The sequence below is a fragment of the Phocoena sinus genome, chromosome 18 (assembly GCF_008692025.1).
Source record: "Phocoena sinus isolate mPhoSin1 chromosome 18, mPhoSin1.pri, whole genome shotgun sequence".
Taxonomy (NCBI): domain Eukaryota; kingdom Metazoa; phylum Chordata; class Mammalia; order Artiodactyla; family Phocoenidae; genus Phocoena; species Phocoena sinus.
Genome location: NC_045780.1, coordinates 33,720,853 through 33,738,460, shown reverse-complemented (window position 1 = coordinate 33,738,460; position 17,608 = coordinate 33,720,853). Strand labels below are relative to the sequence as shown.

General features: G+C 35.0%; 1 protein-coding gene across 2 annotated transcripts in view; it reads right to left on the bottom strand.

Moving 5' to 3' along the window:
• The window catches only part of TDRD3 (tudor domain containing 3), a 201,414-nt gene that overhangs the window by 76,256 nt on the left and 107,550 nt on the right, over positions 1-17,608 (bottom strand). For both annotated transcript variants that reach the window (XM_032611497.1, XM_032611498.1), the window contains exons 4-5: positions 13,995-14,155; positions 10,263-10,404 (exon numbers count right to left, since the gene is read on the bottom strand). In XM_032611497.1, coding sequence (XP_032467388.1) covers positions 10,263-10,404; positions 13,995-14,155 — 303 coding nt within the window. The remainder of the gene's footprint in view (positions 1-10,262; positions 10,405-13,994; positions 14,156-17,608) is intronic.

Sequence of the window (17,608 nt, the reverse complement as noted above, 5' to 3'; positions counted from 1 at the left end):
AAAAGCCTTCTATTATTAATTTCAAACTATATAAATTATCGTATTCCTAACTTCAATAACTAGGCAAAGACTCTCCGTTACTTCCCCTTTCCAAAACCCAAATTGATATGATTTTCAGAAGTATTTGCCAAGTTGCTCCCATAAGAAGAAAACACAGTTAAAACCTCTCAACAAAGATGATAAACTTTGGTAGCAAGAATTTCATTTTAATTAATTTCATTTTAATGCATAGTAAAACAATAATCTGACAGAAAAATATTATCTGGAAATTATCTTCAAAATGAAATTTTTAGACATAAAAATCTATTAGCAAAAAACATATTTGTGATACTATTATATAATAAGAAATATATATTTGGTCTTTGTCCCCAGTTCCTGGAACAGAGACCCTAAAACACTTGAAATTTCCTGAATCACAGGGTTAAGGAGCACATTTTGTTCTTCATAATAAGCACCTTTGAGCATCCTGAGTTTATATTAATGAGGTGACTATTAATGGGCCCCTAGCAAGCTCTAGGGTGGGGACTGGTAGCTGGAAAAACCAACCATGCGATTAGAGGGCTAGAGATTGAGTCAATCACCAATGGCCAGTGATTAAATCAAGCGGGCCTATGTAATGAACCTCCATTAAAACCCCATAAACGATGGGGTTCAGGGAGCTTCCAGGCTGGTGAATACATCCATGTGCCAGAAGGGTGGTACACACCGAAGTCCACAGGGACAGAAGCTCCTGTGTCCAGGACCCTTCCCGATCTTGCCCTATTAAGCTCTTCATCTGGCTATTTATCTTTTATAACATCATTTATAATAAACCAGTAATAGCAAGTAAAGTGCTTCCCTAAGTTCTGTGAGCCATTATAGCAAATTATCAAATCTGAGCAGGGGATCCTGAGAACCCCTAATTTATAGCCAAGTTGGACAGAAGAGTGGATAACATCAGGACCTACTACTTTCAATTAGCACCTGAAGTGAGGGGCAGTCTTCTGAGACTGAATTCTTAACCTACGGGGTCTGTACTAAATCCAGGTAGTTCATGTCAGAACTGAATTAAATTTTAGGACATCCACCTATATCCCAGTGGAGAGAACTGGAGAATTGCTTGATGTGGAAAAGAAAACTCCACACTAGGTGTCAGAAGTGCTGTTAACTAGAAACAGTTCATAGGAATACTGATAAAAGTGATTTCTAACTATTTAAAGAGATCAGACTGCTATAGTTTATAATATGGAGGATAATTTCAATTACAGTAAAATTTCCTTAATAAAAGTCTTGTTTTGCAAATCAATGTATACTTAAAAGAAGTATTCAACAGATTGTTCTTTAATTGAAAAAAAAAAGCTTCCAGGGCTTCCCTGGTGGCACAGTGGTTGAGAGTCCGCCTGCCGATGCAGTGGACACGGGTTCGTGCCCTGGTCCGGGAAGATCCCACATGCCGCGGAGTGGCTGGGCCCGTAAGCCATGGCCGCTGAGCCTTTGCATCTGGAGCCTGTGCTCCGCAACGGGAGAGGCCACAACAGTGAGAGGCCCGCGTACCGCATGAAAAAAAAAAAACCCTATAAACAAATGACAATGAAAACATGATGACCCAAAACCTATGGGATGCAGCAAAAGCCGTTCTAAGAAGGAAGTTTATAGCAATAAAATCCTACGGTAAGAAACAAGAAACATCTCAAATCAACAACCTAACCTTACACCTAACACAATTAGAGAAAGAAGAACAAAAAAACTCCAAAGTTAGCAGAATGAAAGAAATCATAAAGATCAGATCACAAATAAGTGAAAAAGAAATGAAGGAAACCATAACAAAGATCAATAAAAGTAAAAGCTGCTTCTTTGAGAAGATAAACAAAATTGATAAACCATTAGCCAGACTCATCAAGAAAAAAAGGGAGAAGACTCAAATCAATAGAATTAGAAATGAAAAAGGGGAAGTAACAACTGACACTGCAGAAACACAAAGGATCATGAGAGATTATTACAAGCAACTATATGCCAATAAAATGGACAACCTGGAAGAAATGGAAAAATTCTTCAAAAAGCACAACCTTCCAAGACAGAACCAGGAAGAAACAGAAAATATAAACAGACCAATCACAAGCTCTGAAATTGAAACTGTGATTAAATATCTTTCAACAAACAAAAGCCCAGGACCAGATGGTTTCACAGGCGAATTCTATCAAATATTTAGAGAAGAGCTAACACCTATCCTTCTCAAACACTTCCAAAATATAGGAGAGGGAAGAACATTCCCAAACTCATTCTACGAGGCCACCATCACCCTGATACCAAAACCGGACAAAGATGTCACAAAGAAAGAAAACTACAGGCCAGTATCACTGATGAACATAGATGCAAAAATCTTCAACAAAATACTAGCAAACAGAATCCAACAGCACATTAAAAGGATCATACACCATGATCAAGTGGGGTTTACACCAGGAATGCAAGGATTCTTCAACATACACAAATCAATCAATGTGATACACCATATTAACAAATTGAAGAAAAACCATATGATCACCTCAATAGATGCAGAAAAATCTTTCAACAAAATTCAACACCCATTTATGATAAAAACCCTCCAGAAAGTAGGCATAGAAGGAACTTACCTCAACATAATAAAGGCCATATATGACAAACCCACAGCCAACATTGTCCTCAATGGTGAAAAACTGAAACCATTTGCACTAAGATCAGGAACAAGACAAGGTTGCCCACTGTCACCACTATTATTCAACATTGTTTTGGAAGTTTCAGCCACAGCAATCAGAGAAGAAAAAGAAATAAAAGGAATCCAAATCAGAAAAGAAGAAGTAAAGCTGTCACTGTTTGCAGATGTCATGATATTATACATAGAGCATCCTAAAGATGCCATCAGAAAACTACTAGAGCTAATCAACGAATTTGGTAAAGTAGCATGATACAAAGTTAATGCACAGAAATCTCTTGCATTCCTAAACACTAACAATGAAAAATCTGAAAGTGAAATTAAGGGAACACTCCCATTTACCACTGCAACAAAAAGAATAAAATACCTAGGAGTAAACCTACCTAAGGAGACAAAAGACCTGTATGCAGAAAACTATAAGATACTGATGAAAGAAATTAAAGATGATAGAAATAGATGGAGAGATATACCATGTTCTTGGATTGGAAGAATCAACATTGTGAAAATGACTATACTACCCAAAGCAATCTACAGATTCAATGCAATCCCTATCAAACTACCACTGGCATTTTTCACAGAACTAGGACAAAACATTTCACAATTTGTATGGAAACACAAAAGACCCCGAATAGCCATAACAACCTTGAGAACGAAAAATGGAGCTGGAGGAATCACACTCCCTGACTTCAGACTATACTACAAAGCTGCAGTAATCAAGACAGTATGGTACTGGCACAAAAACAGAAATATACATCAATGGAACAGGATAGAAACCCCAGAGATAAACCCGCACACATATGGTCACCTTATTCTTGATAAAGGAGGTAAGAATATACAGAGGAAAAAAGACAGTCTCTTCAATGAGTGGTGCTGGGAAAACTGGACAGCTACATGTAAAAGAATGAAACTAGAACACTCCCTAACACCATACACAAAAATATATTCAAAATGGATTAAAGACCTAAATGTAAGGCCAGACACTATCAAACTCTTAGAGGAAAACATAGGCAGAACACTCTATGACACAATTCACAGCAAGATCCTTTTTGACCCACCTCCTAGAGAAATGGAAATTAAAAGAAAAATAAACAAATGGGACCTAGTGAAACTTAAAAGCTTTTGCACAGCAAAGGAAACCATAAACAAGATAAAAGAGAACCCTCTAAATGGGAGAAGATATCTGCAAATGAAGCAACTGACAAACGATTAATCTCCAAAATTTACAAGTAGTTCATGTAGCTCAATATCAAAAAACAAACAACCCAATCCAAAAATGGGCAGAAGACCTAAATAGACATTCCTCCAAAGAAGATATACAGGTTGCCAACAAACACATGAAAGAATGCTCAACATCATTAATCATTAGAGAAATGCAAATCAAAACTACAATGAGATACCATCTCACACCAGTCAGAATACCCATCATCAAAAAATCTATAAACAGTAAATCCTGGAGAGGGTGTGGAGAAAAGGGAATCCTCTGGCACTGTTGGTGAGAATGTAAATTGATACAGCCACTATGAAGAAGAGTATGGAGGTTCCTTAAAAAACTACAAATAGAACTACCATACGACCCAGCAATCCCACTACTGGACATATACCCTGAGAAAAGCATAATTCAAAAAGAGTCATGTACCACAATGTTCACTGCAGCTCTATTTAAAATAGCCAGGACATGGAAGCAACCTAAGTGTCCACTGACAGATGTATGGATAAAGAAGATGTGGCACATATACACAATGGAATATTACTCAGCCATAAAAAGAAACAAAATTGAGTTATTTGTTGAGTTATAGTGAGGTGGATGGACCTGGAGTCTGTCATACAGAGTGAAGTAAGTCAAAAAGAGAAAAACAAATACCATATGCTAACACATATATATGGAATATAAAGAAAAAAAAAGGGTCATGTAGAACCTAGGGGCAGGATGGGAATAATGATGCAGACCTACTAGAGAATGGACTTGAGGACACAGGGAGGGGAAAGGGTAAGCTGGAACAAAGTGAGAGCGTGGCATGGACATATATTCACTACCAAATGTAAAACCGATAGCTAGTTGGAAGCAGCCGCATAGCCCAGGGAGATCAGCTTGGTGCTTTGTGACAACCTAGAGGGGTAGGATAGGGAGGGTGGGAGGGAGGGAGACTCAAGAGGGAAGAGATATTGGGATAGATGTATATGTATAGCTGATTCCCTTTGTTATAAAGCAGAAACTAACACACCATTGTAAAGCAATTATACTCCAATGAAGATGTTAAAAAAAAAAATGCCATACGGAATCTTTTCACCCATCTAGTCCTCCTATCTGTTTTATCTTTGAGGTGTTAACATATATCTGTTAAGCACTGGTTGTCACTTAATACACCTTCTCGACTCTGAAGTTTTTTGTGCATTTTTAATGATTATTGTTATAGAAAATGTTATGTTTAAAATATTTTAAATGGTGAAAAATAAGTTAAAAAATTACCATATGTACCTTATACCTACTCTAGAGTCCCTGCATTATAAAAGGAATACTATATATTTTGTATAAGTTATATAAAAAAAACTAAGACTAAAGACAACAGTAATATTCAGTTAATTAATCAAAGAACAATTTAAACTGTATATGAATATCACATTTCTTGATAAGCTGTATTTAAGATGTTAACCTAGTTTAAGAAAAAACAGCAAATGCATAAACTTATCTAGGGGTCCTTTCCCCAGTTTTAATTTAGATTAAAGAAAAAGACCATTCAAAGAGCAATAAATCATTTCAGTTTATGCCATGACTTCCTTAAAAGTTCACATAAGCTGCCAATAATACCATCTCTCAATACACAGTATATAATTAGAAGCATATTACAGGATTTCTACTTCCCATCCTATTACTGTGTAAGAGACAAGACTTAATCTCCCTCTACAACTAGTAATCTGGACAACATGTAGGAAACAACTGTTTTAAGACATAGGGCAAGAAGTAGCACAGGACTGTAATCCCAAAGAGAAAGAGAAAAAAACAAACAAACAGGTGAACTCTGCCTTTCTGCTTGGAGGCATAATGCAGACAGACAGCACAGAGATCTGAGTTGAGAAAATGTCTCACAGCTCAAGCCAGGCTGAAATAACTGGAAGCTCTGGGGCAGAGTTTTGAAAAAGAGAGGCCTGTACAGAAATGAAGCTCCAGAAACCTGTATAGGAATTCCCTTAAGTCACTGCTGAGAACTAGGCTAAGCAAAAAGCAACTGCAAGTTATAAGCTTCCATTTATACTAGAATAAAAAAGAATAAAATACTTAGGGATAAAATTACACAAAGAAGAAGATCTATACAATGAAAACAACAAAAGATTGCTAAAAGAAATTAGACACCAATAAATGAAAAGACATCACATGGTCATGAGTTGGAAGATTTAATACTGTTAAGATGGCAATACTACTCAAACAGATCTAGAGATTCAATGCAATTCCTATCAAAATCCTAAGAATGCTTTTTGCAGAAACAGAAAAATCCATCCTAAAATTCATATGGGATCTCAAGGGACCCTGAATAGTCAAAATAATCCTGAAAAAAGCTCATACTTCTTGATTACAAACTTACTACAAAGTTACAGTAGTCAAAACAGTACTGGCATTAAGACAGACTAATAGAATAAAGAAATAAAGAAATAAAATAAAGAAAAAAAATATGGTTAAATGATTTTTGATGAGGGAGATAAGGTCATTCAATAGGGGAAGGAGATTCTCTTCAACAAATGGTGGTGGGAAAACTGGATATCCATATGCAAAAGACTTAAACCATGTACAAAAATTAATTCAAAATGGATCAAAGACCTAAATTTAAGAGCCAAAGAGCTAAACCCATAAAACTTCAGCAAGAAAACATAGAGAAAAAGCTTCATGACATTGGGATTTTGCAATTTCTTGGATATGACACCAAAAACATAGACAACAAAAGAAAAAAACAGGTAAAACTGAACTTCAATAAAATTTAAAATGCTTTTGCATCAAAGGACACTACCAACAGAGTGAAAAGGCAACCAATGGAATGTGAAAAATATTTGCAAATCATATATCAGATAAGGAACTGATATCCAGAATAAATCAAAAACTCACACAACAACAAAATTTAAAATAGACAAAGGACTTAAATACACATTTCTCCAAAGAAGATATACAAACAGCCAGTAAACATATGAAAAGATGCTAAACATCACTACGCACTAGGGAAATGCAAATCAAAACCACAATGATATTCCACTTCACACTTATTAGGATGGTTATTATCCAAAAAACATGAAATAACAAGGGTTGGCAGGGATGTCAAGAAATTGGATCATTTAAGCATTGCAGATGGGAACATAAAATGGTGCAGCTGCTGTGGAAAACAATATAGCAGTTACTCAAAATATTAAACAGAATTACTATGCAATCCAGCAATCCTACTTCTGAGTATAACCTCAAAAGAATTGAAAGCAGGAACTCAAGCAGATATTTGTACACCCATGTTCATAACACCTTTATTCACAATAGCCAAAAGGTGGAAACAACCCTAATGTCCATTAGTGGATGAATGAACAAAATGTGGCATTTACATACAACGGAATATTACTCAGCCTTAAAAAGTTAGTAAATTCTGGCACATGCTACAACATGGATGAACCTTGAAGACATTATGCTAAGTGAAATAAGCCAGACACAAAAGGGCGAATACTATATGACTATACTATTATGAGGTAGCTGGAGTACAAGGTGGCCAGAGATTGGGGGGGGATGGGAAGTTATTGTTTAATTGGTACAGAGTTTCAATCTGAGAAGATAAAAAATTCTGGAGGGAGGGGGTTGTGTAACAATAAGGATGTACTTAATGCCACTTAATTTTACACTTAAAAATGATTAAAATGTTAAACTTTGTTATGTATACTTTACAATTTTTAAAAACAGAAAAAATTTAAAAAAAATTATCTGTCATAGGAGGTGAGGGGCGGAGCACTAAAATGTTATAGAACTATATTACTTTACAAATTATATCTGCTACAGAACTCTCCAAAACCTATCTTTATCATACTTTGAGGTTTGAGTTTTTCTTTTCGTCACCTGTCTATATCCAACTTGCTAAAACTACTACACCTACACATGCTTTAAATACTATCCAATGTTCTCTTCCCCCTCTATTTATTTTGCAAGAATGCCTAGGACCCCATTACTTCCAAAATTAACTCTATGGTTTATTATTTCTATGTGTACATTTGATTTCTATGTGTTTCACCTGCCAGATGCTCAAGTAATTTGGACTCTCCATGATTTCTACAGTATTACAGTTACCAAAATCAAAAAAACTATAAAACCAAAGAGAACTATTATCATATTAAGATGTTTTTAAACTCTTTTTCATGTAAATTTTTACTGCCCCCTAACAAGAAATACTAGCATGGCTTTCAGGAAACAAAGTGCAAAAATATATAATAAAATATTACAAGAATAACTGTCAAAGTACTACTGATCCACGTATGTGTTTGTGTGTGTGTATGTGTGTGTGCTGGAGGTGAGGAAGTTCCTAGGAATGTCTGACTGACTTTACAATTAGTAAGGTAGTTCTGGCTGGGTTGTAAAAATCATGTATAATATGTTGGTCTGACTTGACAACATCTTAACACACTTTTAAAAATCTCTAATGATAATAAAAATACAATATATCAATTTGTGAAAGGAAAAGATTACATGAAATGGGTGGGATTTCTCCAGGAAATTCTAAGTTCATAAACTTGGCTATTTATATAAAACTATCAAACCACTTCTGATTTACTTGCTTGTGCAACATTTTCAATCAAACAATGCAGTTATGGAATATTATCTTATATTTCATAGTATCTTATATAGTATATAATAGTATCTTATATTTCACAGCAGCCCAAAGTGTAGCACATTAGTATCATAAGGAATGAGTACTAAGGGATAAAAAATGTGCCTAAATTTCCTTATCTATTTACATCCCAAACAGAGGCACTTCCAAACTTAGAAGATAGAAAAGAGTAATTTATCTTAAAATACCAAAAGCTTGAAATATTGTTGGGCCCCTTGACTCACTTTAGACAACAGACAAGATCTGAGAGTGGCACAAAAACATGAATTCTAACTCAAAGAGTAATTAGTGAATAGTGAAATAATTTATTTCACTATTATTTATTATGATGTTTATTACATATAAGACTCAGGGCCACCACTTTGGAGATACAGGAAGGCTCAGATCCATCACCTATTAGTGGTCTAATCATAAAATAAGTTTAACGGTTCTTAAAGCCTATTTTCTGATCCATATGGACATAACACTCTCTTATAAGACTGCTAGGTGAATTACATGATATACAGATACAGGCGCCCAGCTCAAGATCTACACACTGTTCAACAAATATTTCTAGAATTGAATAAAGATAACACAAACAAGAATTCTGACCTCAAAAAGCTTACAATCAAAGGAGATAAGAAATAAATATAATTTTAGTGCTAGATAAAAAGTAATATACTTCTTAATACAATGAATAAAGTATTCTAATAATTCAATAAAGGAGCAATTATTTCATTTTGTGAAAAAAACAAGCACTTGTTTTGAGTCTAAAAGCATGGGGATGAGAGAGAAACTAAGATGAATGTCTTAAAAGTGGGAAAATCTTTTTTCTTTTTCAAAAGTGCAACTGAGGAAAGCTTAGAGAATCAAAGAAAGAGTAAGTAGTTCCATTTAGCTAAAACAAAACCTATGTGAAAAAATTAAGAAAGTTGACAAGGTAAGCTGGAACTAGGGCTAAATTATAAATGACCTGAATCCCAGATTAAGGTATGTGAAATAAAAGCAGGGTGTAGCATGATCTGAATTATGTTGAAGATAATCTGGCAGAAGTACAATAAGTTAGAAGATGGAGAAAGGGTATATGGTGGAACCAGTTAAAAGGCTGCAAGTAGTCCAGGCCAGAGACTTAAACTACAATAATGGCAATGGAACCTGAGAGCAAGGGATTGACAAGAGATCTGACTGCAGAGGATCAATAAAACTGGTGGCTAGAAGCAAAGTAGAAGGACAATTACTAGATAACCTAGATGACTAGGAGGATAAAGATACTGGTAACATAAATGGTGAAAACATCAACTAATGTGACTAGGAAGACAAATGCAACAAGAACTCTTTCATTATAGTGAAATTCTAATTTGCTTTCACTTGTATCTGTGTGTGTGTGTGTGTGTGTGTGTAAATAAGACAAATACACATACATTATTCATATATATGCACAAACACTTGTTTTCTGAAGAAAGAATTATATACAGATACATTACACATATCTTACAACCGGTATCTTGGCAGTTTTGAAAACTCCTCAGTAAAGAATGGCCTTTAAAATATGTAATAAAATGTAACAAATACTGAAAATGACATCTGTTTTAGAAGAACAATATGGTTAAACAAAGGTAGATAGTTTCTGTAAAGATCACTGTGTTCCATTCTATTCAACTCTGGCATAAAGAACTAATTTTACTAGCCATTATAGAAAGATCCCTTAAAACAGAGAATACAATAAAAAGAGTGCAGTGTTTTAAAAGTTCAAACCATTCTTAGTTTACACTTACTCTCTGTAACTCCCATTTCTCAATAAGGTGTTCTACTTCACCGCCAAGAACTGTGGTGTTAGAATCATTCAAGAGCAGGAATCCATTTTTTATGTCCACAATGCCTGAAAGCTTAACTTTAGTTCCAGGTGGTGTGTTCAGGCTAAAGCAAAGAGAAAAAAAGAGTTAAAACATATTTAAGATCCTTCCCCAAACTGGAATTCAGTCTTATACTGTGACCTGGCAAAATTCTTCAAAATGCACTAATGTGAAAACTATTTTTCAGGTGACTGGCTATATAGTGTGAATAGGTCATCATGGAGGAAGTCAGAAGACCAGGTACAAGACTGTCATTTTCTATCTTAATTTTTTTCTACATGTAAAAAAATATGGATAGGGACTTCCCCCTCGGTGGTCCAGTGGGTAAGACTTGGTGCTCCCAATGCAGGGGGTCCAGGTTTGATCCCTGGTCGGGGAACTAGATCCCGTATGCATGTCGCAACTAAGAGTTTGCATGCTGCAACTAAGGATCCTGCATGCTGCAACGACGATCCCATGTGCTGCAACTAGACCCGGAGCAGCCAAAATAAATAAATAAATAAAAAATAAGTAAGTCAGTAAACAAACAAACAAACAAATAAAAAAATCTGGATAATAAAAATCACAGCTCACACACTTATGGTAAAGATAAATAGAGTAAAAGATATGAAAGTACTTTCTCAACCATGCCATGTTGTATAAATGTAAGATTTGCCCTTTTGTCCCCCCTCTGAGCTTTGTGCATTATTGCAAAGATATACTATATTATAAAATTAAATTTCAATACAGAAGAGATATCAAACCAGTAATAATCTTAGACATTGAACACCTATGTGAGTTACTGTAATCCACATGAAACAATGCTCTTTTTGGTTAACTATCCAGTTAAAGATCAAATGAGAGTTATTTACTCTAAAGCATACTGACTTCAAAAGTATTTTTTCATAATAGGTTAACATTATCAGATGTGGGGCAAACATTAGAACACCATGGCCCCTTTTACAAACACCAGAGAAAACACCTCCTATCAATCTTTTAATAAAGGAAACAGTGGAAGAAATCCATTCCATCACATAGGTTTATTCTAAAGTGAAAGCACATATACCAAGCCCCACTGCATCTCTTCGCACATACAGCAAGGGGTAAAGAACTCCATTAGGAATAAAGATAGTCCTAAAACACTTGGGATAAATTAGAAAATCATGCTGAAAGACTTCACATTGTCCAATTTTTTTTTTTTTTTTTTTTTTTTGCGGTACCCGGGCCTCTCACTGCTGTGGCCTCTCCCGCTGCAGAGCACAGGCTCCGGACGCGCAGGCCCAGTGGCCATGGCTCACAGGCCCAGCTGCTCCGCGGCATGTGGGATCCTCCCGGACCGGGGCATGAACCTGCGTCCCCTGCATTGGCAGGCGGACTCTCAACCACTGCGCCACCAGGGAAGCCCCCTACATTGTCACATTTTTAAAAGCTTATAAAATTCACCATGTGCCGATAAGTGCAATAGCAAATCAATGAAAGCACTGGTATCTCTGGTCTGTTTTTAAGAAAGACGGTTGATTAAATAGTTATTAACAAGAAGAAATAGAATATGCCTATTTTAAAGATTTCTAAGAGCCCATATGGAGTAAGACATTATCTGGTAAAAATTATTCTCAGGACTCCAAGCTTAATCATTCTTAGTCATCCTATGTAACTTAGAAAACAAATGGTCATAGACAGCCTTGCCTAACCTAACGCTTAAGTAGAGAGCTGTGTGGTGGTAAATGTAGGCAACTTACCACAATGTCTATCAAACTTCAAGATCAGCAACAACTGAATACACTTACACTAAGTGAAGTTTTTCCCAATTCCAGGTAATCAGCAGATACAGATTTTCTAACTCTATAGTCATCATTTAGGGATAAATAAAAAAACTAAGCACCAAGGGTACCAGGCTGCTATACTCTTTACCTCTAAAGAAATTATTAATGAATTACATCATTTATATAAGACCAATATATGTTCTTTAAAACCATTTTTCGCCAATAATTTCTAACACATTAGTAAATTGGAAATGAAATGAAAATGTAAAAAACACAAATTAGCAACATAAACTACAAAAGACCTTAAAAAATAGCAAGCAAATTACAAGGGCATTTAAATTGTGATTTTTAAAACTAAAAGCTAATCTGAAAGCAAATAATGAGCTAATTTTTTCGTAAAATAACTGTACCTTTCCCAAACTCTTTCTCTAACAGGTTAAGAAGGAAAACATGGTGAATTACTTGAAGTTGGACATACAATTTCATTAAGATAATTGATAAAGACTTCTATTCACCAAATTAAATTACAGTTCTATTCCCACAAAAGAATAAATAGGTGCTAAAATTTTAATATAATTTTTATTACATCACCTTCAGGACCATAACTAACTCTTACTCAGAGAGCATACTGTGGCTTAATTAATACTTTATTCACACTCCAAAGTTCCTTTATTCTCTCTTCATTGAAATTAAAAACAAAAACAAAAAACAGAACAAAAACAAAAATACAGTGAGAAGTGGGGCTGGAGGTAGGATAGATGAATGGAAAGAAGCACCCCAGAGAAATGCAATGTCCAGTAGAGAAAACACATTCTACACCAGTTCCTGGTTTATCCTCTCTAGTGAGTTCTTCTACCTTCCTTCTAAGATAACCAATAATCAAACTTATTTTGAAAATGGTCTCCCAGATTGTTCATATGTGAGAACACTTCTGTAAGCTGTTGTTTTAACAGCACCAAAAGTAGACATGCTACTTCAATGATGAGTGAATGAGAAAGTAGCAACATTTTTTTTTTCAACTGTCAAACTGTAATAAATTCAACAAAAGAAAACAGCATAAGGGACCCTCCTCTCTGGGTTGATCCTGTGTTTTCATTTACCTCAGAGAAATATACAGCAGTAAAATGAGAGAATGAGCCATTATATGGCAAGTCTTTCTTCTCAGGCATCTGTGAACTCCCTTGGAGGGGAACTGATTAAATTTGTCAAAGGAGGAAAGGCTGTGTTTCCTTTTATGGAAGTTTCTCCATAAAAGTAGGACTCTTTCTACTCTTCAAAAAAAAGACAACATAATCACAAAGTTAATATACGCCCCTTTGTATATGAAAATCAACATTTTAGACGAATAAATATATCTTCTAAGGAAGGAGCCTCCCTCACTAAAGGCAGACACTAGTTGAAGAAAGAAAAAAAGAAATCATTGAACATGGCATACAAGGCCTCAACCTACCACATCTCCTCCCACATACCACAATGCCAATCACCTATGCTCCTCCAAGTGTAACTTTTCACTCATCTGTTATCAGGGTACCATGTCTAGACTGCTAAACAGTATAATGGATACAACTAACTGTCAAGGAAGAAATTGTGACATATTTAAAGAAATTTTTGTTCTGAAAAGATTTTAATGACCTAAAATTTAGTGATAAAATTGAAAAGCTTATGTTCCTTGTAAGAACACCTTAAATTTCTGTTTTTAATTATTAACTTTAAAAGTAAGGAGCAACTAACTCCATTTTAAACTATTTTTCTTTACAGATAAAGTAAAAATACAAACTCTTTAATTTATTCAGAAAAACTAACATGCACTTAAGAGTTCATTCCTTCTTTTCAAAGGTCTTAAAAACAAAATCCAATGTGAACAGTACCTTTAAACACTTATAACAAATGTACACCATAAAGTGCCAATTACCTTATTTTGGACATGTAACTAAATTCTACTGCTGTACAACTTATATGACCATCAGTCATCTGCAAACGCAGCATTCTTGGGGCAGCCTGAGATTCTTCATTATCCTTTGGTGCAGCAACATTGCGAATTTTTTGAATTTGCAAAACACATGGACCTTCAAGCTGTCAAAAGACAAAGGAATAAATAGCACTTTTAGCCATAGCTTTGTTTTCACTTAAAATGTTTCTCTTTTCCTTACTTTATTATTTATAATGATAATTCAATAAAATAAGTTCAAAATTTAAACTGTTATATACATCAGGGTGGGTTTTTTTTTTCTTTTGTATTTAAAGATAAAACTTCAAAAAAGTCTCCTGAAGAATTTTTTAAATATAATTCTGAATTCATTTTCAGAAAATAACAGGAAAAAACTTCAGGGAAAAAGTTACTTTTCTGAATTAAAGGTATATTAAAAGATGTTTTCAGTCTTATGTGCTCTAAATTGTTCACATATACCCCCCCGTTCCACCCATGTACATTAACAGACATTCTAGAATTAAAGAACTTGGTAATTTTTTAAGGGACATCAATAGTTGAAAGGAATGTTTTCTGCTCAAAAACATCAAGTTTAAAGTACACCTTCTTCTGGCATTAAAAAAAAAAAAAAAATTCCAAAATTTAAACCATATAAAATCTAAGAAGTGTGAACTATACTTGACTTATTGTCACATTTCCTTTTTAAATGAGTTTAATGCTATGTTGTTATTCATTGGCAGTAAGGAGACTAAACATCCTATCTAGCCATATTTTAATCAAAGACAAAAAGAAAATTGATGGGCTAACTAGCTATTGAATATTAAGTTAAAAGTTTTTATATAATAAAACACTTATGGTATAACTGGGGAATGAGAGCAAAATCTGCTTACATGTCTGAAAAATAAATTTAACATAAAGTAACACTTTCTACATTATAAAATATTATATCCATTAAGTAGTATCATACTTACAAAGAAAAAAAAGCTTTTTGTTATAGCTTTTTAAGTAAAATCTTTCTGTATGCATTAGTTTAATTTATATTTTCAGCAAAGAGAAATGTGAAATAACATTTACACAATTTCTTGAGCTAGCATGTTCCCAGGTTGACAAATTTCTACTTCATATTTACCAGTTAATCTTTCCTGAAAAGCAGTAATTTTGTTATAAATTTAGCTCTAGAGAATATAATTAGAGAAAAGATACGAAACTTACATCTAATTTTCAAGTATGAAAAAAAAATTCTAAGTTGAAATAAGTCTAAAACCTTTAACAAATGTAAATAAGCTACTAATTCAGGATAAACTTTTTCTTTTACTTTTGCTAATGCCATTAAAATAAAGACATTTAAATTAAACCAGAGGCATATTAACGGTTCTTATAATGTTCATCATTCTCTATATTCTACTACTCCCAATATTTTTAGTCTAGACACTGACAAATATTTAGCCTTCGCTTTACTAACCACATATAACTATTTAAATTTACATTTAAATTAATTAAAACTGAGTGAAATTAAAAATTCAATTCTTCAGTCACACTGGTCACATTTTGAGTGTTCCATATCTGCACAACACATATACAAACTGTCCTACATCACTGCAAAAAGCTCTATTAGACAATCAGTGGTGATCTAGACTTATGTGTTCCACAATGATACTAGGGAGTGCACATCCATTGAAGTGTGGGAGGAAAACAATTGTTTCTATTTAATTCTTAGTAAGGAAGAAATTAAATGTTCCTAATACTTCATAATCAAAGCAACAAAGACACTCTCATTCAGTCCATATGACATACAGGTAACAAGGCATCTTTATAGAATTTGGGGAAATCTACATCTCAAGGGTGTTGACATGGCACCTTCACTGGTTTGTTTGCTTTCAATGTATTGAAAAAACTGAGAAACTGACATTTATTTGTGTACAGGTAAATGGATATACAGATATTACCTAGTTTTAACTATTAATGATCACAAAATGGACAAGTGGCTTTAAAAGATTCTGCCAAAGAAACACAAATTGAAGATAATGCCAACAATGCAATCACAGAGTGGGGAACAGGACCATTTTTGCTGATCTCCTACAACTGGTTGACTATGAGAACAAAAAGCTAGGAATGCTAGGGAGGAACACCTGCTCCCAGATCTTGATGTTTCCTAGCAAGCAGCAAGTTTACTTATTTAACTACTCCAACTCCTGGCCTCTCCATCCCTTTTAGTGTATTAAATAGTGGTCCTGCCAAAAGATATATGTCTACCTGGAACCTGTAAACATAACCCTATTTGTGAAAAGGGACTTGGCATACCTAATTAAGATCAGTATCTAAAGATGAGATGATCCTGGATTAGGAGAAATACAATGATGAGCTTCTTTAGAAGAGAAGGGGAAATAAACACAAAGACACTGGGTATAAAGGCCATGGGAAGAAAAAAAATGGGGGCAGAAATTGGAGTTACACATCTACAAGCCAAGGAACACCAAAGACTGCCCACAGCTACTGGAAGCTATGCGAGGGGTATGAAACAGACTCTCCTTCAGAGCCTCCGAAAGGAACCAACCCTGCTGACACCTTGATTTTAGACTTCTGTCCCACAGAACTGTGAAAGAATAAATTTCTGTTGTTTTATGCCACCAAGTTTGTGGGAATTTGTAACAAAAGCCTCAGGAAACTAACACACCCATTTATGAAATGACTTATCTGACTGGGAGGAATATACTGTATATTTTGGGCTCATCCTCACCCTTCCTTTCTTGGGATCTAGGTAGGGACCCTGAGGAGGAGGTACCTACTCAGCCTCTTCACTGGATTGGCACCGCAATAAGTGAGTGTACAAATCTGTCAGGTTTGTGGTTCAATTAATGCATCCATTTGGCTCTCCCACCAAGCCATATCTTCCAAATTAATTTTTATCAGTAGTAAAGTTGATACTTTGGCCCACATCTGCCACTTCTTTCTTTCTCAATCGATTCAGAACCAAAGTAAAAAAGAAGGTACTGGGCTTCCCTGGTGGCGCAGTGGTTGAGAGTCCGCCTGCCGATGCAGGGGACACGGGTTCGTGCCCCGGTCCAGGAAGATCCCACATGCCGCGGAGCGGCTGGGCCCGTGAGCCATGGCCGCTGAGCCTGCGCGTCCGGAGCCTGTCCTCCGCAACGGGAGAGGCCACAACAGTGAGAGGCCCGCGTAACGCATAAAAAAAAAAAAAAAAAAAAAAAGAAGGTACTATTTATTAGACTCTCCTTAGAAACTCCCAAATTACACACAGTCTTTTTATAATCAATTCTCAATTTGAATCAACAGGGCTTAAGACTAGTTCCACAATTCAGAAAGATTCTATAAGTAAAATTGCAGATATAACGATTTTTTTCATTATTACGTTTACAATATTCAGTTTATTATCCTCTGTAGTCAAAAAATAAATAGGGAAGTACTGGATCTAAATAAAACACAAATAGCAGAATAAAATGTTAAGATCCTAAATCCTAACTTTAACCCTAAATCTAAAATCATCTAAAAGCATCCACAAAACTGAATGAGAATTAACTTCAAAATCCTTGTTCATCTAGTATCAAGAGCAACCCCAAAGTGAAAAAAGATATCATATT